The 25,133-nt window shown below is 35.2% G+C and overlaps 1 protein-coding gene and 1 pseudogene across 2 annotated transcripts in view; one reads left to right on the top strand and one right to left on the bottom strand.

Annotated features, from left to right (window-relative positions):
* Positions 1-25,133, bottom strand: part of COL24A1 (collagen type XXIV alpha 1 chain) — a gene marked incomplete at its 5' end in the record, with an annotated part of 325,357 nt that overhangs the window by 207,695 nt on the left and 92,529 nt on the right. The window contains 4 exons of the mRNA XM_082688569.1: positions 3,562-3,606; positions 6,724-6,777; positions 10,082-10,126; positions 11,775-11,828. Of these exons, the coding sequence (XP_082544695.1) occupies positions 3,562-3,606; positions 6,724-6,777; positions 10,082-10,126; positions 11,775-11,828 (198 nt within the window). The remainder of the gene's footprint in view (positions 1-3,561; positions 3,607-6,723; positions 6,778-10,081; positions 10,127-11,774; positions 11,829-25,133) is intronic.
* On the top strand, positions 19,889-22,068 carry LOC309842466 (Golgi reassembly-stacking protein 2 pseudogene; annotated as a pseudogene). The gene has a single exon. The product of its transcript is annotated as a Golgi reassembly-stacking protein 2 pseudogene (transcript).

A 25,133-nucleotide genomic window follows, 5' to 3' on the forward strand; every position in this document is an offset into this window, starting at 1 on the left:
CTCTGCTCCTCATAACCATGTTCCAACTTACTAATCCATTGCCACCAGTATGACTGTGAAACACAAATTAAATCCTGTCATTGGCTTACATAGAATACTTCAATGATTTTCCATCTAATTCGGGATCAAGTCCAAAGCAATAAATATGGCCCCGAAAGAATTGGCTCCTGCCTCCTTTACTAATAGCCCTTCACTTTGCTTTTCCCTTGGCTCACCAAGGTCTATCCACACTGGCTTTCTTTCAGTTCCTAAGACAGCCAAATGCTTTTCCATATAACAATAACCACCACCACCACCATTAAAGCTAACATTTCTTGAGTTTTTAACTACATGATTGGCTCTGTGATAAGTGCTTTAAGGATATTACCATGTCTAATCCTCACAAGAAACCCCATGAAATAGTTATTATTTTTATCCTTTTACTGTTGAGAAATATTTATTTAGAGGATGTTTAGAGAAATATTTAGAGAGCAAGGTAAGTCCAAAGGTATTAAGTCTACTATATTGCATATTCTAGGAATGCTCTTTCTCCCTACTCTTCCCTAGCCAGATCATACCATGCCTTATGGTTATAACTCATATGTCATTTCCTCAAAACACACCTCTCATTTTCTGACCTAAATTTGGAACCTCTGTCACAGACCAACTTATCCTTTATAGAATATATCACAGCTTTTAACTATGTATCTTTATGCAGTGATTTATTTAAAATTTGTCAAACCTCCAACAAACTATAAATTTTATGAAGGATCATATGAATATAATATAATTTCTGTTGAATAAATGATTGATGAAAATCATCCAAACCTTCTAAGAATGAGGGGTTGAATCACTCCATGGGAGCGTCTGAGCGTTAGAAATTCTACTAAAATATTTTTGCCTACAAAGTAAGCTGTCTTCTTACAATGTCTATCCATGATCCTAGTTCTGATCTCTTGATCTATACTAAAAAATTAGATTCTTTTCTCTTGTATATCTCTTCAAATATTTTAGCCTGGAGAGTTAAAGACAAAGAGGACTGGCTATTAAGGTGAGCTAATTCCAGATTTGTTCATAAAAACAAAAAAATAGTATGCTAGAGTGCAGAAGATGAGGGGCATCATTTGGAATTACAGACTTCTTAGGGCACATTTACAGAAATTACTTACTTGCCTGCAGCAAATTAATGTAAAAAGTGTATAGACATGAAATATAGATTGGGCTGCTGTGCTGGGCACGCTGTATCACAAACTGGGTTCTAATTTGTATAGATCTAGAAAGACACAAAGCTGGAGGAGGTCTGGTAAAGGCAATTAAATGATGTACAAAAAGTTTGGGAAAAGTAAAAACTGGCTATGCAAATACAACTAATCTTAGATATCCTCAAATCATAAGGCTGATGTCAGGAAGTGTGATCCTATCTTCCTATATCTCTTATTAGTTTGTTTTAAGAGAACTCTAGATTAGATGAACTATATTTCTAAGACTTTGAAATTAATAACATGAAATAAAAATATAATATAAAATAAAATAATAGTAAATAAAATATTCTTTAGGTATTTTATGTATTTTAAATTAACTCAACATCGTCACTGAAGTTTTTTTTTTTTTAAGTTTCCCATCCTGAATGAGAAAGAAGGAACCTCAAAGATGAAAAGGGCCTCTTGTTTGATAATATATTTGATGCCTGAAATCTCTCTACAACTTGTAGTCCAAGTGGCTACTAGTTAACAGTAAACATCATCAGCTATATTAAATGACTTGATAGTGGCGGATCCTTAAATCATCACATACACTTTAAATATCTTATTAACTTTGTCACATTATACCTCAATAAAGGTGGGGTATTATGCTTTGGATTTTGAGATTTAGATTTTGAGTTTGGATCTTAGGTTTAAAATCTCAATTCCAGAATTTATTAGCTGTGTATCTTTGAACAGGTTACTTACTGTGCTTCAGTTTCCTCATTTCAAAAACTCGAATAACAAAATGTGTCTTTGAAAATTGTTTGAGAATTAAATGCAATGCCACAGTATTAAACATCACTTTGTATTATGCCTGGCACATAACAAATAAATGCTCAATAAATGCTCATTTCCCTCTATTAACAGAAATCTACTACTTGGCAACAGAGTCCATTTCCACCTTAGACACTGGGTTCTTATCTGTGTGGAACCAGTCCAATACTGCTAAGTAAATAACACTTGGAAGTTTAACACACGAGGTTATGTTAAGAAAAAATGCTCTTGGGGTGCCTTGGGAGGCATAGTCGGTTAAGTGTCCGACTCTTGGTTTCAGCTCAGGTGCTGAGCTCAGAATTGTGAGATCAAGCCTCACACCAGGCTCTGGATTCAGCACTAAGTCGGCTTCAGATTCTCTCTCCCATTCTTTCTGTCCCTCCCGCTCGTGCCTTGCTCACTCTCACTCAAATAAATAAATAAATAAATATCTTTAAAAAAAAATAAAAGAAGATTGATATTTTAACTTTGGCTATTAATTCTAGTTTGTATATATTTCTTAGCAGTTTGTCACTCAGAAATGGCAGAATTTAATCTCTTTGAATGATCTTAGAAAAATATGAGTTATAATTTTATTTGAGAAGAATTCTTGAATAATCTAATTGATGTAAACGTTCCACTGGAATTACCCTTCTCGGTAAAAACAACAAAAAATTCTCCTTCTAGTTATTAAGGATTAATTGATATGACAATGGTCTTTTAAGGCTAAATGGATTCTCTCCTTACTTTTATTAAGGATTAATGACAAAAAATAAGAATATCAGAAATGTATTGCTGTTTTATCACAAGACCAGGAAAAACAATTCTTTGATTACTTAATTTTGCAAGCAATTTTTAAGAAAAGTTTATTTTTAAGTCATAAGATAGGTTAGAAGGAATAGAATTTATAGATTTAACCTATTAAATGGTACCGCTTGCTTTGTGATAACCCAGCACACTTTGTAAATAAACTCACTTGCCTTGCATCAATGGAATTCACCACTTTATATATGCTATATGGGTTCATTTGTTAGAAAATATTTTAGCTGGTTTTCCCCAGCACAGAAAATAAAATTACTTCTAACATACCCGACTCAGCTACAACACAAAGCCTCCTACTTGCACAGAAATGTAAACTTAAACAAGTCAAATTTTTTTTGAGCAAAGAAATTATAATATGTTTTCTAATACTTCACATCTTAGCTTGATCTTTCAAATCTAAAGAAAAAGATTTTCAAGCTTACTAACTATTTTATGGCTTGGCAAGTTATAGCTTTTTAACAAAAAAAAAATCTTAAGATCAAATTTAGATTGAAATTGTCAGAACTAAAATTAAAGACCAAATATTAGAAACAAGAATGCTCCTGGTATTACAAATATAATTTATATTAGACAAAAATATCAGTAGCTCTATTTCCCTTCATTTCTCCCATACAGTAGATTTGTCACATCACAAGTAACTTTAAATTTGTAGGAGCTAAGAATATTTTATTGTGAATTTTATTAAGCACAGATGATGGTTAACATGACTGCTAAAGAGGCTTACAGATAATGGTAAAAATAAAAGAGCATAAAATAAGCTTACTGTTTCACCAATCTTTCCAATGTTTCCTTGATCTCCTACTTCTCCCTGTTAATAAATAATATAAAGCTGTAAAAATGATTATTTTCAAACAAGATCACTCATGGCATTGTTTCTATTTTCATTTAATGTAATTAGTCAAATTCCAAAAAAAAAAAAAAAAAAAAGGCAGCAAAGAAAACCTCAGTTATTCAAAACTCTGTTACAGTATTTCTGTGGAACATAGTCTTTCTGCTATTTTCTTAAGTGACACTCTTCTGTTTATGACTTTTAATCACTTTTAAAACACTTTTGCAAGTAAAAATTTTAAAATGAAATGTTTATTGAGGTGTACTCTGTAAAAAGCAGAGTTGTCAGTGTTGTGGAAGGTATTAAGAAGAAAAAAGTAAAATAAAGTCTTTGTCCACAGAATGCTCTGTTTCAGGAGAAAAGATCTCACAACACTGAACAGAGCAGAATACCCACCACAATTAAGAGGCGAGGGAGTTCAGAGGAGCACGTGTGCTGTGGGCTGGTACAGCTAGAGATGGCTTAATGTATGTGCATAACCTTGACCACAGTCTCCAGTCTGTAACGCTCTGAAAACTCAGTTTTTCAAAACTTGTTTGGTAGCAAACTTGACCTAACCTGACTTTATTTGACAGCAATGCTTTATCTCATCTGAGTGAGGCTATTTATAGTCTTATTTTAATTAACCTGAACACCCTTATATTTCACCACAGAAATATTAATATTTCTAATTATGGTGGGCTGTCCCATTGCCTGCTGGCAGTGTTAAGTAAAATGTAATATATTCACCTATTATCTTTTGAAAATCCAAACATCAATGATTTCAAGTAATGGATTATGAAACTATATTTGAGTTGGGCTCTGAAGAATAGGTGATATTTCACTGGTGATGAGAAAGGTCCATTTTTGGTGTTGAGGGATGGCATGAGGGAAGGCTGAACAAAGGCGTAGGTTAATGAAAGTTAGAAGATTAAGTTCAGGGTACCACACAGAGTTAATCTGACAAGAATATATGTTTTATTTATAGAAATAGGAAATTAAACCATCAATCGCCATTTAAAAATTAGTAATTATATTGCGGAATAGAGTAGTAAAATGTTAAGCTGCACTGAACAATATTAGAGTCACTAAGAACATATAGATAGCTACTGAGCGTTTGAAATTGGCTAGTGTGAACTGAAATGTGATGTAAGTATAAAATCCCCACTAGATTTCCAAGACTTTGTAGCAAAAAGAATATAAAATATCTCATTAATAATTTTAATATTGGTAAGATGTTGAAATGATAATATTTTCTTATTTGGGGTTAAATAAAATATATTACTAAAATTGATCTCTTTTTTCACTTCTTTATTGTGGCTCTAATCTATGATTCATATTATATACTCTATTGGCTAGTGCTGATTTTAAGCATTGAAACCTAATACTCATATGACTAATCAATTTGAAATGAACTTTCAAAGACTACACTAATTTTTATTTCAATTTTTGTAGGCACTTAGATATACAGTAAAAAATGAAGCATTGTAGTAGTTTATAAATCCTAGTTTTTGACAGTTCACTAGATAGTTTTTTTTAGAAAATCTGGGGTCAGAATGATATATAGATTACTAATTTTCTTGCATTTTCCCCTCCTTTCCCAACACTCCTTTCAAATTCCAAGGGAAATGGGCTGTTTTGAATTTATAGTTGTAGGGGTGGTTTGGGTTAACAAGCAGAAAGCAGAAGTTGCTTGCAGATTACCTGCATTCCTGCTTTAGTTTTCAGAGAGCTGAAGGTAGGAGGTGAGCTGGTCTTTGAGGGCAACAAGATAGAGAGGAATATTTCCCCAGGCCTAGGAAGAGAAGAGAGATCCTAGGGTTCTGTAAAAGGTGGTATGACCCTTAACCAACTCCCAAGTGCTCCCCTCAGGAATGCCAGGTTCCCCCAAGGGAACACCAGTTCTAGTGAATAGCTATGTGATACACCAATATTAAAATTTCAGGGACAAACACGAGGAGCTGAACAGTAAAGAACTCTTCATCCTCTGGGGAACAAATCTCAAATCTCAGGTGATTCTAGAAAAAAGGCAGGATGTCACTATGACTGAGATTCAGTTTCTGGCAAGTTTGGATGGTAGCTCACAGGTGGGTTTGTTTAGAGCTATCTGGCAGTACAGTGACTAATCTTAGTCAAGCAGAATTAAGCTTTCTGTTTATAAATACTGTGTTTCCATTTTTATGTATAACTTGAAAGTCAGCTACACATATTTCCCCGGGATAACTGCAGCCACAGAGAGACAGGCTGACACATCAGAAAATAGTTTAGTTCGTCTTCCTTTGTTAATTGACCTCAAAAGATATTGTTAATCTATTTCTTAGATTCTAGGATCACAGAAATAGTTTACTATAAATGATGACTTCTAACTTTAAGAAACTGAGCTATAATGCTATAAAATTTTTCCATTTTTCCTAAAGTTTTAAATTTGAATAAATCACCAATTCTTATAAGCTAGTTTCCTTTAGACCTTAGTGTTGCCCCTAAAAAACCAGTGCATTACCTTATATTTGTTGGTTTTAAAAGTCACACAAAACTTGGAAACAAGGCAAAAAAGTACATGCTGCATTCTTTCAATGACATAAAGTGGTGAAGGTCACCTAGTGATTTTCTAGGGAATGTACTTAGAATCACTATATAATTGCTTAAAAGACCCAGACTTAGTAGGGAAAAGAAAAAAAATATGTATCTCTCTATATAGATATAGATATAGATATAGATATAGATATAGATAGATGGTGAATTTATAATATTAACTTGTAGAATTCTGTCCAGTGAAATGGACAGCCCGCAAAACTTTGGTTTATTTTATATCTCACCACAAATTTAGCAATTCTTTATTAAACTGCATATCTATCCAAATAAAGATATAGATATAAACAGTCACATTATAGAGATTTATAAACACACATATAGATGTAGATATAGATATAAAGATATATACGTAGATTTAAAGATATATAACTTTTTAAATGTTATTTGGGTCAGTTTTAACATATCACTGATACCTTATTAATAAGTTGACAAAATCTTAATGTTCATTTTATATTTTTATGAAAGTCATAATTTTATCTTTTTGAAAACTATAGTTTATAACTCCTAATAAGTCAGCTAATTTACCTTTAAGCCTTCTGGTCCTGGTTCACCTGCAAAACCCTTTTGACCTGGTTTTCCCTAGAAGAGAACAGTAAAAAAAAAAAAAAAAAAGAGGTATGTTTAATGATTTTCATTTTTGGAAATTTCCAAACATTTATGAAATTCAGACCATTTCATGAGATGAAACACTTGATAAATGTATTTCAGCATACCCATTAGTATTCATTCTACAGTCTTTAACTGTCTACTATGTGCCCTACACAGTTCTAGGGATTGGGGATTGAGGAATGCACTAATCTTACCTGCCTTCATAGAGCTTACATTCTAATGAGGATGATATCATTTAATGAAATAAGTAAAATATGTAGTATGTTAGGTAGTGGTAAATGTGAAGGACATAGAATTAAGCAAGGAAGGGAGATATAAACTGTTTCAGGAGTTTTGTTCAAATTTTTTATAAAATTGCCAAGGAAGACCTCACTGAAAATAATAACAGCATCTTTGTTTGCTGATAGGATTGATCCATTACAAAGACTGAAATTAAGATGCAGATGAAAGTGGGAAATAGCTGAGTCAATGTTTTTCGGTAGACAAAAGGATAAGATATGTAGTAAACAAGTGGAAGTTTGACCTAGCTAGAAAAATGGCCTGTTCATTCACAATAACAGCAGGAAAGGTCAAGTAAATGGTATAGATAGAGAGGTAGATAGAAGCAATAGTAGAAACTTGTAGAAGTCCCCTGAAAAATTCAATCTTCTCAGGGAACTGGGATGCAAAGTAATGGGCTAAGAATGAAAATCAGAGGGGCACCTGGGTGGCTCAGTGGGTGAAGGCCTCTGCCTTCGGGTCAGGTCATGATCCCAGGGTCCTGGGATCGAGCCCCGCTTCGGGCTCTCTGCTCAGTGGGGAGCCTGCTTCCTCCTCTCTCTCTGCCTGCCTCTCCGTCTACTTGTGATCTCTCTCTGTCAAGTCAATGGATAGAATCTTTAAAAAAAAAAAAAAAGAATGATAATTAGAGAGAAACGAATGGAGTTAAGAAGAGAGAAAGTAGAAAATAATAATTAGGAAATTAAAAGTAAAGGAATATGGAGGGGCGCCTGGGGTGTTAAGTGTCTGCCTTCAGTACAGTTCATGATCTCAGGGTCGTAGGATGGAGCCTCGGATCAGGGTCCCTGATCAGCAAGGGGTCTGCTTCTCCCTCTGACCCTCTCAAACTTATGCACATGCTCTCTCAAATAAATAAATAAAATCTTTTTTAAAAAGTGAATGAGTATGGGACTAGAATCAGAATGAAATCAAAGGGATAATATAGTATTTTAAGCATGATGAGGAGGGATGTGAAGTCTCTGAGGAAAATAGGAATAATGGAAAGGCAATCGGATCAATGGATTAAAATTCCTACTGGGACTATCGGATTGGTTACAAGATAGAATGCATTAGAAAGAAAGGAGATTATGTTTGAGGAGTAAGAAGTCTGAAACTGAAAATAAGGAGAAGCTATTATTGGCAAAGACAAGGTAAAGGTTATGACTCCAACAGTACTAAAGAGTAGAGAGTAAGATCACTGAAGAAGAGGAAATCAAAATCCCAGACACTTGGTAGATCAATCCATAGTATGTGATTCCTATTATCAAACAACTGATATCTAATATACAAAATCATATTAAGAAGATCACTATGCCTCAATCAATGTATGTGACAAATTCAATCTGAGAGTAAAAAAAAGTGTGTGGGGGGGCAATGGCTAAATAGAATACTAATTTATAATACCTATCACATATTATAGATTTGGATTTTATTATTTCTATCCATTAACAAATACTCCTAGTTTTCTTTCTTAAACAAAACAAAACAATCCTCCAGCTTTTAGTCAAAATACATTTTGACTACACATAAAAACTTTAGAAACTTAAAAATTATATTTAGTACTTCTATCAAAAAAATTGTTCTAATTTTTACCTCTGCCTTGCTTGGAATTGTCTAGTGGTTTTCTACCAAGCACAAAGTAAAACAAAGGACCAAAATCATCCTATTATTGCTGACAATCAATTGCTCTCTAATCAGAGATAGTTGAAGAAATGTAATGAAGAGTCTAAATTATTAGATTTGTCTATGATATTTACAGAATTTAAAATAATACAGTTAATTCACATTGTTTTTTAAAAAGCCTTGGTGTGACTATTTCTTTTATCTCAAATAATGTAATACTCAGGAATTACAGTATATTAAGAAATAATTATACATTATATCACATTTTGAAAGGAATCTCACTGGAATCTGTATCAGCACATTTAAACTCTATTTGAAGTAAAGGAATTCAGGGCATCAGTGCTGAAGTCATCACTTTCAGTCCTGTTTAAGTTCTGCCATATTAGTTTTATCCTGAGCAGGTTATGTTTGAACATGTAATAGTAAGGCCTTATTTTAATATTTTAAAAATGTGGACAATATCCTGCAGGGTTGTTTACAGGATTAGAAATGATTCATGTGATTCATACTTCGAGGAATACTAGGTTTAAATTTATCTTCAAACAACAGTAGAACAATAGTAATACCTATTAAGACTGAGTTGGTAAGAGGCAACTGTGGTTTTCTTGTTTTCTAGAGAACTAAGTTTTAAATGAGGTCAATTATCCTGGGCTCAAATAATAATAATCTTTCTGTTATATAACTCACTTCACATAAAAATGAAATAAAAATTCTCCTTTCTCTTTCAGTGGGATAGTGTAGTATATGTACTAGTGAGGTAAAGGTGCAAAGGAAAGATTTATTGTCTCCTAAAATGTAAAAATGTTTGAAGAAACTGCATGTTATGATGTTCTCAAGAAAAAAGAATGAGATGTATTTCATGTGAGTCTAATGATCCCTCTTAAAATAAATGTGATATACATGCCTTAATTATTTCATAATAATGTATTCTTTGGTCATGCATGCCCAAATTCTTAAGGAGCTAATTTTCAGAACTTGAAAATAGGTAATTCATTTATTACCACACAATATTATCTGAAGAAAAAGTTGACAGAAAATACATCTTATTTAGGTTCCATAATTTTACTGGCATGCTTAGAAAACAGAAATTCCCAGAATATCACTAGAATGGCTACAGTATTTCACTTTCTATTACTTTATGAGAAACTTTATAATTAGCACAAATTACTAAGACCATAAAACTACTGAAGGAACAACCAGATATACTCTAGGCATATCATTTAAAATATTGCTGGGAAATTCCAGTTATAGGCTTGTATTATTTAGAGGGATTGTATGGTTATAGTGTTTTTTGTCCTTTATTACAACTTAAAATTTGGTGCTATTAAAAGGCATTCACATAACAGTTATTTTAAGAGAAGCACTTTTTCAAAAGTATTTATATGATACCTACTCTTGGCCCCAGTTCTCCAAAGGGTCCAATTGGTCCTTCTTCTCCCTTAAAAAAAAAAAAAAAAATCATAACATATCATGGCCTGAAATAAGTATTTAAAAAGGTAAACCCTTATTCTATTTATTCTGAAATCTGAAACTCACTGAGAGGTGATGAAAATAATGCTGTGACTTCCTTGTATTTCATTTTCTTAAAGATTTTATTTATTTGAGAGAGAAAAAAAAAAGAGAGAGACCAAGCAAGAGTGGGGATATGGGGGGGGGGGAGGGCCAGAGGGAGAAAGAGACTCCCTGCTGAGTGGGGAGTTGGAAGTGGGGCTGGATCCCAGGACCCTGATATCATAAGTTGAGCCCAAGTCAGATGTTTAACCCACCAACCCACTTAGGCACCCCAACTTTCTTGTATTTTACTCTGTAATCCCATAACGTTTTAAATATTTGGAGTGACAACTCCACATCTACTCTGAAGGGCACTATTTGTTTTTAAATTGGTAGAGCATAAAAGTTATATATAGAAAGTTGAAAATTAATAAGTGTGAAAGTAATTAGCATATCTATCACAAAATCAGGATATTTGTAAGGGGCTTAATATCTAAAATATTTGAAGAATTTATACAACTCAACACCAAAAGCCCACATAATCCAATTAAAAATGAGGACCTGAATAGACACTTTTCCAAAAACGACATACAGATGGCCAACAGACATATGAAGATAGGCTCAGTATCCCTAGTCATCAGAAAAATGTGCATTGAAAACCTAACAAAGATTAGGAATCATAAATTAAGGATTACCTTTACTTTCTTGGGCTCAATATCTCTCCCATACAGAGGGAAAATCAATTAAGTTCTTAATATATGGAAATCAATATATATAGGTATATTAAAAAGTTGTAGGTACAGGACATGTTTGCTCTTGGCACATTTTAATACGTCATTCATTCAATACATATGGGTGAATCTTAGTTCTGTTTTCAACAATATAAAACAGTATATTGGATCCTACTGAATGGAGTTAATATTTAGAGCTACTTCTTGACTAACCTATAGGTCCAGTATTATTGGGGTGAAACCAGTTATAATGTCATTAAAATGCAAAAATCTTGTTCATTCTTCTAAGGATCAAAGAATATACGAGTGGATAGAGAACAGAGAAACATAAAGAAAGACACTTTATGTATTATTCTCTAAGAAAATTAAAAAGCAATAAATGTTTTTATTACATGTATTGACATATTTTCTAAAACATACTGACTTTTCACCTTTAAATAAAAAGCTGATGTTACCATATCTGAACAGCATCCATAGACCTATTTAGTATCATGTATTCTACTTTATTTATTTGATCAGTAAACATTTTTGTTCAATTCACAATTCAAGTAAAATAAAATTTACTAGGCCACAAATATAAAACAGATACAAATAGTAACTATATTCTAGTACATATGAGTGAGAGTCTAGCTCATATTCTTCAGATATTCCATGGAGATTAGTGACATAAATTATTTAAAGTTCACAACCCTGAAAACATTCCAAATCCCACTCCATAACTGCCAATATAAAGTGGTTAGTAACCCGAAATCCTCGGTGGCAAGAACTGTCCATATTAAAACAATGTTTTTCTTTAAACAAAAAGTAAAAAAGGGAAAATTCGAACTGAAGCAATTGCTGCCTGGATATTTATTTCTTCCATACCTGAAGTCCTTTGAGACCAGGAGGTCCAGGAGGTCCCCTATTTCCGAGGAGTCCCTATAAAAGCAAAATAAACACAAATAATAAAAACTTCAGCTCAACTAATATTTTTCAATCAGCATGAATCTGAGATGATAATACAATTTGGTACCATTCTTTTCCATTATTAAGTTATCAAAATGAAGTCAGAGGGTAGGTGAGCAGAAAACTATAGGGCATCCAAAAAATTGGGAGAGGTAGGATAAACTTATTTTTTTAAGCATGCTGGTGTTCAAATAATGTGCTCAGTGTGTTACCCTTCAGCCAGACACTCAGAAAAAGTAGCTCTAAATTTCAATCAATGAGTACAATTGTTAATTTGATAACAGTACAATAAATACATAATAGAGTATCCACAAAGTCTAAAAACAGATGGAAGACATATGCACTATTTTAATATCTATTAAGAGACTAGCAGAGGGGCGCCTGGGTGGCTCAGTGGGTTAAGCCGCTGCCTTTGGCTCAGGTCATGATCTCAGGGTCCTGGGATCGAGTCCCGCATCGGGTTCTCTGCTCAGCGGAGAGCCTGCTTCCCTTCCTCTCTCTCTGCCTGCCTCTCTGCCTACTTGTGATCTCTCTCTGTCAAATAAATAAATAAAAAATATTAAAAAAAAAAAAGAGACTAGCAGAATCCAGGGCCCATTATTCTCATTACATGTTCCATATCTTATTTCCCTTCTTAATACAAGCTGGTAAAAAGAGGGTAATCTGCAGAAGAAAGTAACAATCTGAATGTGATTAGTAATTTCACAATTAAAAACCTTTTGTTAATCAAAACCAAAATCAATGTTGTTAAAAATCAAATGCTCCTTATCCATTCATCCGTTGAAGGGCATCATCTTGGTTCTTTCCATAGTTTGGCAACCATGGCCACTGCTGCTATAAACATTGGGGTACAGATGGCCCTTCTTTTCACTCCATCTGTAACTTTGGGGTAAATACCCAGGAGTGCAATTGCAGGGTCATAGAGAAGTTCTATTTTTAATTTCTTGAGGAATCTCCACACTGTTCTTCAGAGAGGCTGCACCAATTTGCATTCCCACCAACAGTGTAAAAGGGTTCCCCTTTCTCCACATCCCCTCCAACACATGTTGTTTCCTGTCTTGTTAATTTTGGCCATTCTAACTGGTGTAAGGTGGTATCTCAATGTGGTTTTAATTTGAATCTCCCTGAGGGCTAGTGATGATGAACATTTTTTTCATGTGTCTAATAGCCATTTGTATGTCTTCATTGGAGAAGTGTCTGTTCATATCTTCTGCCCATTGTTTGATATGATTGTCTGTTTTGTGTGTGTTGAGTTTGAGGAGTTCATTATAGATCCTGGATATCAACCTTTTGTCAGTACTGTCATTTGCAAATATCTCCTCCCATTCCTCTTTGTTTTTTTTTAACTGTTTCGTTTGTTGTGCAGAAGCTTTTGATTTTGATGAAGTCCCAAAAGTTTATTTTCGCTTTTGTTTCCTTTGCCTTGGGAGACATATCTTGAAAGAAGTTGCTGTGGCTGATATTGAAGAGATTACTGCCTATGTTCTCCTCTAGGATTCTGGTGGATTCCTGTCTCATGTTGAGGTCTTTTATCCATTTTGAGTTTATCTTTGTGTACAGTGTAAGAGAATGGTCGAGTTTCATTCTTCTACATATAGCTGCCCAGTTTTCCCAGCACCATTTATTGAAGAGACTGTCTTTTTTCCACTGTATATTTTTTCCTGTTTTGTCGAAGATTAATTGACCATAGAGTTGAGGGTCCATATCTGGGCTCTCTACTCTGTTCCACTGGTCTATGTGTCTGTTTTTATGCCAGTACCATGTTGTCTTGGTGATCACAGCTTTGTAATAAAGCTTGAAATCAGGTAACATGATGCCTCCAGTTTTATTTTTGTTTTTCAACATTTCCTTAGCGATTCAGGGTCTCTTCTGATTCCATACAAATTTTAGGATTATTTGCTCCAGCTCTTTGAAGAATACCGGTGGAATTTTGATCAGAATGGCATTAAAAGTATAGATGGCTCTAGGCAGTATAGACATTTTCACAATGTTTATTCTTCTGATCCAAGAGCATGGAATGGTCTTCCATCTTTTTGTGTCTTTCAATTTCTTTCATGAGTGTTCTGTAGTTCCTCGAGTACAGATCATTTACCTCTTTGGTTAGGTTTATTCCCAGGTATCTTATGGTTCTTGGTGCTATAGTAAATGGAATCGATTCTCTAATTTGCCTTTCTGTATTTTCATTGTTAGTGTATAAGAAAGCCACTGGTTTCTATACATTGACTTTGTATCCTGCCACGTTGCTGAATTGCTGTATGAGTTCTAGTAGTTTGGGGGGTGGAGTCTTTTGGGTTTTCCATATAAAGAATCATGTCATCTGCAAGGAGAGAGAGTTTGACTTCTTCATTGCCAATTTGGATACCTATTATTTCTATTTGTTGTCTGATTGCTGTTGCTAGGACTTCTAATACTATGTTGAACAAGAGTGGTGAGAGTGGGCATCCTTGTCATGTTCCTGATCTCAGCGGGAAGGCTGCAAGCTTTTTCCCATTGAAGATGATATTTGCTGTGGGTCTTTCATAGATAGATTTTATGAAGTTCAGGAATGTTCCCTCTATCCCTATACTTTGAAGCGTTTTAATCAGGAACGGATGCTGGATTTTGTCAAATGCTTTTTCTGCATCAATTTGGAGGACCATGTGGTTCTTTTCTCTTCTCTTACTAATTTGTTCTATCACATTGATTGATTTGCAAATGTTGAACCATCCTTGTAACCCAGGGATGAATCCCACCTGGTCATGGTGGATAATCTTTTTAATGTGCTGTTGGGTCCTGTTTGCTAGGATCTTGTTGAGAATCTTAACATCCATATTCATCAGTGATATTGGTCTGAAATTATCTTTTCTGATAGGGTCTTTGCCTGGTTTTGGGATCAGGGTAATGCTGGCTTCATAAAAAGAGTCTGGAAGTTTTCTTTCTGCTTTAATTTTTTGAAACAGTTTCAGGAGAATAGGTGTTCTTTCTTCTTTGAAAGTTTGGTAGAATTCCCCAGGGAATCCATCAGGTCCTGGGCTCTTGTTTTTGATCACTGCTTCAATCTCATTACAGATATCAGTCTATTCAGGTTGTCAGTTTCTTCCTGGTTCAATTTTGGGAGTTTATAGTTTTCCAGGGATGCATCCATTTCATCTAGGTTGCTTAGCCTTTTGGCATATAACTGTTGATAATAACTTCTGATGATTGTTTCTACTTCCATGGTGTTAGTTGTGATCTCTCCCTTTTCATTCATAATTTTATTAATTTGGGCTTTCTCTCTTTTCTTTTGGATTAGTGTAGCCAATGGTTTATTGATCTTATTAATTCTTTCAAAAAACCAGCTTCTAGTTTCATTGATACATTCTACTGTATCTCTGGTTTCTATCTCATTGATCTCTGCTCTAATCTTGATTATTTCCCTTCTTATATGTGGAGTTGGTTTGATTTGTTGTTGATTCTCCAGCTCTTTAAGGTGTAGAGACAGCTGGTGTATTCTGGATTTTTCAATTTTTTTGAGGGAGGCTTGGATGGCTATGTATTTCCCCCTTAGGACCGCCTTTGCTGTATCCCATAGGTTTTGGACCGAAGTGTCTTCATTCTCATGGGTTTCCATGAATTGTTTAAGTTCTTCTTTGATCTCCTGGGTGATCCAAGCATTCTTAAGCAAGGTGGTTTTTAGCTTCCAGGTGTTTGAGTTCCTTCTGAACTTTGCCTTGTGATTGAGCTCCAGTTTCAAAGCATTGTGATCTGAGAATATGCAGGGAATAATCTCAGTCTTTTGGTATCGGTTGAGTCCTGATTTGTGACCCAGTATGTGGTCCATTCTTGAGAAGGTTCCATGTGCACTTGAGAAGAATGAGTATTCTGTTGTTTTAGGGTGGAATGTTCTGTATATATCTATGAGGTCCACCTGGTCCAATGTGTCATTCAATGCTCTTGTTTCTTTATTGATTTTCTGCTTCGATGATCTGTCTATTTCTGAGAGAGGCATGTTAAGATCTCCTACTATTAATGTATTCATTTCAATATGACTCTTTATCTTGATTAATAGTTTTTAAAATGTAATTGGCTGCTCCCATATTGGGGGCGTAGATATTTACAATTGTTCAATCATCTTGGTGGATAGTCCCTGTAAGAATTATGTAGTGTCCTTCTGTATCTCTGACTACAGTCTTTAGTTAAAAATCTAATTTATCTGATATGAGAATCACTACCCCAGCCTTCTTTTGAGGCCCATTGGCATGAAAGATGCTTCTCGATCCCTTCACTTTCAGTCTGGTTGTATCTTTTGGTTAAAAATGGGTCTCTTGTAGAAAACATATGGGTGGGTTCTGTCATTTTTTATCCAATCTGCAACCCTGTGTCATTTTATGGGCGCATTTAGGCCATTCACATTGAGAGTGATTATTGATAGATACTTTTTTATTGACATTGCATTACCTTTGAAGTCCCTCTTTCTGTAGATTGTCTCTATATTTCTGTTCAATGCTATTCTTAGGATTTTTCTTCTTTTATAGAACCCCCCGTAATATTTCCTGCAGTGTCAGCTTAGTGGTTGCATAGGCTTTTAAGCCTTGCCAGTCTTGGAAACTCTTTATCTCTCCATCCATAAAATGGTGACATTCTTCTTATTCAGTTCTGTTTCCCTAACTATCCAATATGTCTGCAAAGCTTTAAGTAAATCTCTTCTAAAAACTTTTACATTATTGTTTTTAGTGATTCTAAAACCATTAAAAGATTTTATCTAATTTTTAAGTGGAGTAAATAACTATGCCAATAGTGACTCTATCCAAGTGGGTTTAATTTTTAGTTCTGAAATGCAGCAGAGTGATAAACTGCACAAGAATCTTGTCTTCATATTATACCTTGTTCTATCATTGCTATGTTTTAATATAATCAAAAAATGAAAAGCTCTTGGTCAGTTTAGTATATGTGCTGCCAAAGCAAGCACCTCTTGGTCAGTTTAACAGTCTATAATATATTAGCACAAGCTTATGTATAGAGCACCATTTAAGAAACTGTATGACTTTAGGCAATAACATTTTTGTGCAGTTATCTTATTTTTAATTGGTAGAGATGGATTAGATTATTGAAATGGGTGTATGTTGTTTGATGCCAGTCCAATTACATTCTCAAAAGACTCTTAATTTTTCTGGTTTTATCTTATTTTTCCTTCCATTTCCCTTATGCTCGTCTGTTTACTTTTTATTTTTTGTTCTTTTACAATTTAGGTCTTATTTGGTTTGCTCGTTTGTTATGTTAGTCACCATACAGTACATCATTAGTTTTTGATATAGTGTTCCATGATTCATTGCTTGCATATAACACCCAGTGCTCCCTGCAATACGTGCCCTCCTTAATACCCATCACTGGACTAACCCTTCTCTCTGAAACACTCAGTTTGTTTCTTGGGGTCCATACTCTCTTATGGTTTGTGTCCCCCTCTGATTTCTCCTTCATTTTTCCCTTCCTTCTCCTAATGTCTTCCATGCTATTCCTTATTTTCCACAAATAAGTGGAATCATATCAGAATTGACTTACTCTGCTTGACTGATTTCATTTAGCATAATCTCCTCCAGTTCCATCTATGTTAATGCAAAAGTTGGGTATTCATCCTTACTGATGGCTGAGTAATATTCTATTGTATATATGGATCATATCTTTTTTTTAATTTTTTATTAACATATAATGTATTATTAGCCCCAGGGGTACAGGTCTGTGAATTGCCAGGTTTACACACTTCACAGCACTCACCATAGCACATACCATCCCCAGTTGGACCAAATCTTCTTTACCCACTCATCTGTTGAAGACCATCTTGGCTCTTTCCACAGTTTGGCTATTATGGACATTGCTGCTATGAGCATTGGGGTACATGTGGCCCTTCTTTTCACTACATCTGTATCTTTGGGGTAGTAGTGCCGTGGGTCATAGGGTAGCTCTATTTTAGCTTTTTGAGGAACCTCCACACTTTCCAAAGTGGCTGCACCAACTTGCATTCCCACCAATAGCGTAAGATGGTTCCCCTTTATCCACAACCTCTCCAACATTTGTCAATTTTTGCCATTCTAACTGGTGTAAGGTGGTATCTCAATGTGGTTTTGTTTTGAATATCCCTGATGGCTAACAATGATGAACATTTTTCCATGTGTCTGTTAGCCATTTCTGGGTCTTTGGAGAAGTGTCTGTTCATGTCTTCTGCCCTTTTTTCTTGACGTGATTATTTTTTGGGTGTTGAGTTTAAGAAGTTCTTTATAGCACCCTAATTTTACTTAGGGAAACAATTTCTCCTCACTCAGCCCAGATGATTGAGGAGAGGTTGAGTCCACCCCTGACTAAATTCGTGGGTTGACAAGTGACATGTATAAGTCAGTCAGCATATTCTACACCCTAGAAACAGTGATTGGTTCAGTAATGAGCCAGAAACCCAACTCAGTCTAACTAAAGGAAATTTTAGACTACAGTGGAACAGCTGGAAGTAGCATTAAGGATGGTATAAACCTGGGCGCCTGGGTGGCTCAGTGGGTTAAGCCGCTACCTTCGGCTCAGGTCATGATCTCAGGGTTCTGGGATCGAGTCCCGCATCGGGCTCTCTGCTCAGCAGGGAGCCTGCTTCCTCCTCTCTCTCTCTGCCTGCCTCTCTTCCTAACTGTGATCTCTCTGTGTCAAATAAATAAAATCTTAAAAAAAAAAAAAAAAGGATGGTATAAACCTAAAGAGTAGGAAACCGTGAAGTAGAGAGAGGCCTGGGAATGCAATCCACACATTAACAAATTAAAGAGCAGGAGTAATTGGATTCTAATGATATTGTTTGTGGTCCCGTATTTAGTTGTTTGAATTCCTGAACTTTTCTCATATTTATATAATCACATTTAAATTGGTTTTTATTACTTACAACTGAAAGAATTCTGACTGGTAAAATGATTTCTAACTCTTTAATATCCAAAATATTCTTCTAGATCTCTAAGTGATACATTTTAAATATTTAGACTGACTTAAGGTATGGGATCAGCATGTTGTGATATTTCCATTCTATCACAAGACACCTAATTCTTAATTATTTAACTCATTGTTCATTCATTTTTAAAAATCCTACATTTACTAATTTTCTACTCTGCATTAGGTCCAATAAACAGGACAACATTAGGCCCTGAGTATACAAAGACAAAACACAGTTCCTATTCCCAATGAATTCATAATTTCCTAAGGATGATGATACTTTAAAATAAAAATTAGTAAATAAGAGTTGTGATAGAAAAAAAAAAAAAGAGCTGTGATAGAAGTAGAAGCAGAAGCAAAGTATAATGGGAACTTACATGAAAGAACAAAATCTTTTCTGGGAGGGTCAGAATTTTTATCATGAGAGTGTAAACACAGATGGTAAAAGTATGGCAAAAACAAGAGAGTGGTTATCTATAAACAAGATGGGAAGAGGCAGACATGATTAGTGAGGGATACTCAAGAAGCTTATAATGGTTCATTTCTTAATATAGTTTGTTTTATTATCAGTTTAAATTATGTGCATGTTTCATATTTGTCATGTTAAATACACAAATTCTTTTTCTTTTTGAATTTGAAATATATAGAATCTGAAGTCAAGTCTGGGCTCGAATTCCAGCTCTGAAGATTCCTAGGGCTATAGTCCAAGTTTCCTTATCTGTAGAATCATGTTACCATCATCATCATAAAGTTATTGCAAGAAAGAAAAAGGTACCTTGAATATAACAGGGACTTAATAAATATTAGTTTTCTTCTCCTTATGGTGTTTGTAACAGTCTTTAACTGATATTGCACTTATCTATCCTATATATCCACTACATTCATATTTATAATTTGTTATTGTTATTCTTCCAAAAATAATGTTTCATCATCTCATACCTCTCAAAATCTTCCATAGAGTAAAGGAGTAGAGTTTTTGTATATAACCAAAGTTAAGTTGTAATCAGCTTAAAATAGATTGCTATAATTAAAAGAGGTTTTATGTAAGCTCCACTGTAACCACGAAGAAAGTATCTATAAAAGATACACAAAAGAGGCGGAGGAGCAGAGCGGGCGGTGCGCGGGGGGCGGGGAGCGGGGGGCGGGGAGCAATGCGGATCCCGTCCGGGCCACACTGATCGCCCGCCGCCATGGGGTCCTCGCAGAGCGTAGAGATCCCTGGCGGGGGGACGGAAGGCTACCACGTCCTTCGGGTACAAGAAAATTCCCCAGGACATAGAGCTGGACTGGAGCCATTCTTTGATTTTATTGTTTCTATTAATGGTTCGAGATTAAATAAAGACAATGACACTCTAAAGGATCTACTGAAAGCAAATGTTGAAAAGCCTGTAAAAATGCTGATCTACAGTAGTAAAACACTGGAGCTGCGAGAGACATTTGTCACCCCCAGCAACATGTGGGGTGACCAGGGCTTGCTGGGAGTGAGCATTCGTTTCAGCAGCTTTGATGGGGCAAACGAAAATGTTTGGCACGTATTGGAAGTAGAATCAAATTCTCCCGCGGCACTGGCAGGTCTCAGTCTTGTATCAGGTCTTGTATCTTTGGAGCAGATACAGTCATGAATGTGTCTGAAGATCTGTTCAGCCTTATTGAAACACATGAAGCAAAACCACTGAAGCTTCATGTGAATAATACAGACACTGATAACTGTCCAGAAGTGATTATTACACCGAATTCTGCATGGGGTGGTGAAGGCAGCCTAGGATGCGGCATTGGATACGGTTATTTGCATCGAATACCAACCCGCCCGTTTGAAGAAGGGAAGAAAATTTCTCTTCCTGGACAGATGACTGGTACACCTATTACTCCTCTTAAAGATGGGTTTACAGAGGTCCAGCTGTCCTCAGTTAATCGCCTATCTTTGTCACCACCGGGAACTACAGAAATTGAACAGGGTCTGTCTGGACTTTCTATTAGCTCAACTCCACCAGCTGTCAGTAATGTTTTCAGTACAGGTGTCCCAACAGTACCATTATTGCCACCACAAGTAAACCAGTCCCTTACTTCTGTGCCACCAATGAACCCAGCTACTACATTACTGATGCCTTTACCCACAGGACTGCCTAACCTGCCTGCCCTCCCCAACCTCAACCTCCCCACACCGCACGTCATGCCAGGCGTCAGCTTACTGGAACTCGTGAACCCGGGTTTGCCACCTCTTCCTTCCTTGCCTCCCCGAAACTTATCTGGCATTGCACCTCTCCCCATGCCATACGAGCTCCTCCCGTCATTCCCTTTGGTTCCGGAGGTGTCTTCTGCAGCAAGCTCAGGGGAGCTGCTCTCCTCTCTCCCACCCACCGGCAGCCCACTCTTCGACCCTGACACGACCACTGCAAGGGCAGACGCTGCCTCCACACCCGCTGCCTCCGCACCCGCTGTGGATGTGACGCCCCCCGCCCCCAAGGCCCCCAGCACTGTTGAGGACAGAGGCTGCGAACCCACCCCAGCCAGCGAGAAGCCTGTCTCTGAGGTTACGGATTAGAGTGCCTCCGAGTCACCCTAGCTTTGAAGCAGCCTTCGGAGTCAGCGTGGTGGGCTTATTTAACCACGCGAGCATGTCTGGAAATGCAAACTGTCATTAATTTCATCCTAGTTTGTACCATACCTGTAGGCATCCTGTAAATAATTCTAAGGGGAAAACTGAGGAAGAGGACGTGGGCTTGTATCCTGCCAGGCTGGGGTGGTACTCACAGGCTGGGGAGGGAAATGTCAGAGAATGCTTGTATTTTTAAAACAACCAAAAAGAATTGTGAGAGTGGCTTGCTGCCAGGTTTCCACTGCCATTCTTGGGGGTATACATCTTTGGGAAAGGTGGTGACAGGGCATCCACTAGGCTCCCTGTCCCCCTGCTGCTCCTTCTGTAAGAAAATGGAATATTTTATGACTAGTACTCACACGCAACATTTCTCGTATTTTGTAAATCGTTTTTGAGAATGCAGACCACCTCACTAAATCGTGAAAGGAGAAGCTATTTTACTTTTGGTCTCTGTGAGTCACATCTCTCTAAAGGTTTACATGAAAATTCCAACTAAAGATGTTTGTTAAAGTTAAACAGTGTGCACTATGAATCGAACATCTTTTTATTCAGCATGTACACAGATCTTTGTTTAGAGCTCTCAGAATTACTCAGACAACATTTTGTAACTGCTGCTGTTGCTTTATACGTCCACCATAAAATGGCATTTAAAAAGAAATAAAGGAGATGTTGCACAGTTTTAAACAAACAAACAAACAAAAAGATACACGAAAGAAAACAAGAAAGGAATCAAAGCATATCATAATAAAAATTAACCAAACACATCTGAAGATAGGAAGAGAAAACCTGAATAAAGAAGCTATAGACATAAAACAGCTGCAATTAACAAAATGACAATAGTAAGTCTTTCCTTATTTGTAATCACTTTAAATGTAAATGGATTAAAGGGTACAATCAAAAGACAGAGTGGCTGAATGGATTTTAAAAAACTACATCTATATGATATCTACAACAGGCACAATTTGAATTTAATGACATATGTCAGATGAAAGTGAAATATGAAAAAAGACATCCCATGCAAATGATAACCAAAAGAAAGCAGGTACATAAGTATGTAAGCATACTTACATCAAACAAAACAGACCAAATAAAAAAACGTTATAAGAGACAAAGAAAGACATTACCTAATGACCAATGGGTCAACTTGCCAGAAAGACATAACAGTTATAAATAAACAAGCACCCAATATAAGATACATGAAACAATTATTGACAGAAGTGAAGGAACAAAGAGAGAGAAACACAATAAATGCAAGAAATTCCTATGCCCTATTTTCAATGACTGATAGAACAACCAGATAGATGATTAACAAAGGAACAGAAGGCTTGAACAACACTAAGATCAAATGGACCTAATAAACATACAAAGATCATACCACTCAAAATAGCAGAATACACTTTCTTTTTAAGCACATATGGAACATTTGCCAGTACAGATTACATAGATCATATTTTAGGTCACAAAACAAGTCTTAAAAAATTTAATAAAGTTAAAATTGAAATTATACCAACTATTCTTTCTAATCTTAGTGGAATGAAACTAGAAATCAATAGCAGAGGAAAACTGAAAAAGTCACAAATACGGAGGAAATTAAACAACATACTCCTGAAGAACCAATAGGACAAAGATGAAATCAAAAGAGAAATTAGAAAATATCTTGGGACAAATGAGAATGAGAACACAATATTGCTCAATTTATGGGATAAAAAAATAAAAATAGTACTGAGGGAATTTTAAAATGGTAAACAACTACATTAAAAAAAGAAGAAAGATCTCAAGTAAGCTACCTAACTCTATACCTCATGAAACCAGAAAGAACAAAGTAAACCGAAAGTTAAGAGGTAGAAGGAACTAATAAAGATTAGAGCAGAAATAAGTGAATAGAGGATAGGAAAACAGTAGAAAAAAAAAATCAACAAAACTAAAAAAAAAAAAAAATCAACAAAACTGACAAACCTTCAGCTAGACTAACAAAAAGACAAGACCTAAATAAAATAAAAAAATGAAAGAGGACCTTAAAATACTAATATGAACAACTGCATACCAACATTTTGGTTAACCGAGAAGACAAAAGATAGAAGATAAAATTCCTAGAAACACATACCCTAACAAAACTGAATCATGAAGAAATACAAAATCTAACAGATCTCTAATGAGGAAATTGAATCAATAATTAAAAACCTCCCAAAAAGAAAAAGCATAAAACCCAATGACTTTACTGGGGAATTCTACCACACATTTTTTAAAAAGAATTAATTCAAATCCTTTTCAAACTCTTTAAAAAAGTTGAAGAGAAGGGAACACATTCAAACTCATTTTACAAAGCCAGCATTACTCTGATACCAAAGCCAGACAAAGACACTACAAGAAAAGAAAATTACCTGCCAAATTCTCCAGTAAATATTGGTGTAAAATCCTCAAAAAAATACTAGCAAAATGAATCCGACAGCACATTAAAGAATCATATACCATAACCAAATGGGATTCATCCCTGGGATATAACAATTGTTTATATATGAAAATCAATCAATGTGATCCGCCACACTAACAAAATAAAAGATAAAAATAACATAATCATGTCAATAGATGCAGAAAAAGCATTTGACAAAATTTAAAACCCTTTCATGGTAAAACACCCCACAAACCAAAAATAGGAGGGGATTACGTCAACTTAATAAAGGTCCACAGTTGATATTATACTCAAAAGTGGAAAACTGAAAGCTTTTCTCTAAGATTAGATGTAAGGCAAGAATGCTCATTCCTACTACTTCCATCCAACACAATATTAGAAGTCCTAGATAGGGCAATTAATCAAGAAAGAAAAAAATGTACCCAAGAAAGAAAGGAAAAAGTAAAATTTCTGTTCACAGTTGACATCATCTTGTATGTAGAAGATCCTAAAGATGTTACCAACATATTGTTAGAAATAATAAATAAATTCAACAAAGTTGTAGAATATGAATTCAACATACAAAAACTAGCTGCATTTGTATACATTGACAAAAAAACAATCTGAAAAGGAAATTAAGATAAAAATTCCATTTATGATAGCATCACAAACAATAAAATACTTAGGAATAAACTTAACCAAGGAAGTGAAAGACTTATACACTGAAAATTACAAAACAATGCTGATAGAAATTAAAGATGACACAATTAGTGTAAAGATATATCATGTTCTTGGACTAGAAGACTTAATAGTGTTAAAACATTCATACTACCAAAAGCAATCTACAGATTCAATGCAATCCCTGGCAAGAACTAAATGGCAAATATAGGAAAAATAATTCTATTATTCATATGGACATTCATATGTCCTCCACAAAGGACCCTGAAGAGCCAAAAGAATCTTAAGAAAAAATATTGCTGGAGGTCTCACATCTCTTGAGTTCAAAATATATGTTATTAATAAAAATTTGATACCAACATAAAAACAGATATAAGGGCCAATAAAACAGAACCCAGAAATAAAATCATACACATATGATCAGTCTTTGACAAGAGTGCTGAGATTATACTGTGGGAAAAAGATAACCTCTTCCACAAGTGGTGATAGGAAAGCTGGATATGCAAAATAGGACCCTTCTTTTACACCATATCTGTGAATCAACTCAGGATGGTTTAAGGAATTAAATAAAAGACCTGAAACCATCGGCAGAAAGCTCTATTACATTGGTCTTAGAATCTTTTTTTAGACTTCACACAAAAGAAAGACAACAAAAGCAAAAATAGACTGGTAAATACTTCTGCATAGAAAGAAAACAACA

Source organism: Mustela nivalis (genome assembly GCF_964662115.1).
Source record: "Mustela nivalis genome assembly, chromosome: 10".
Classification (NCBI taxonomy): domain Eukaryota; kingdom Metazoa; phylum Chordata; class Mammalia; order Carnivora; family Mustelidae; genus Mustela; species Mustela nivalis.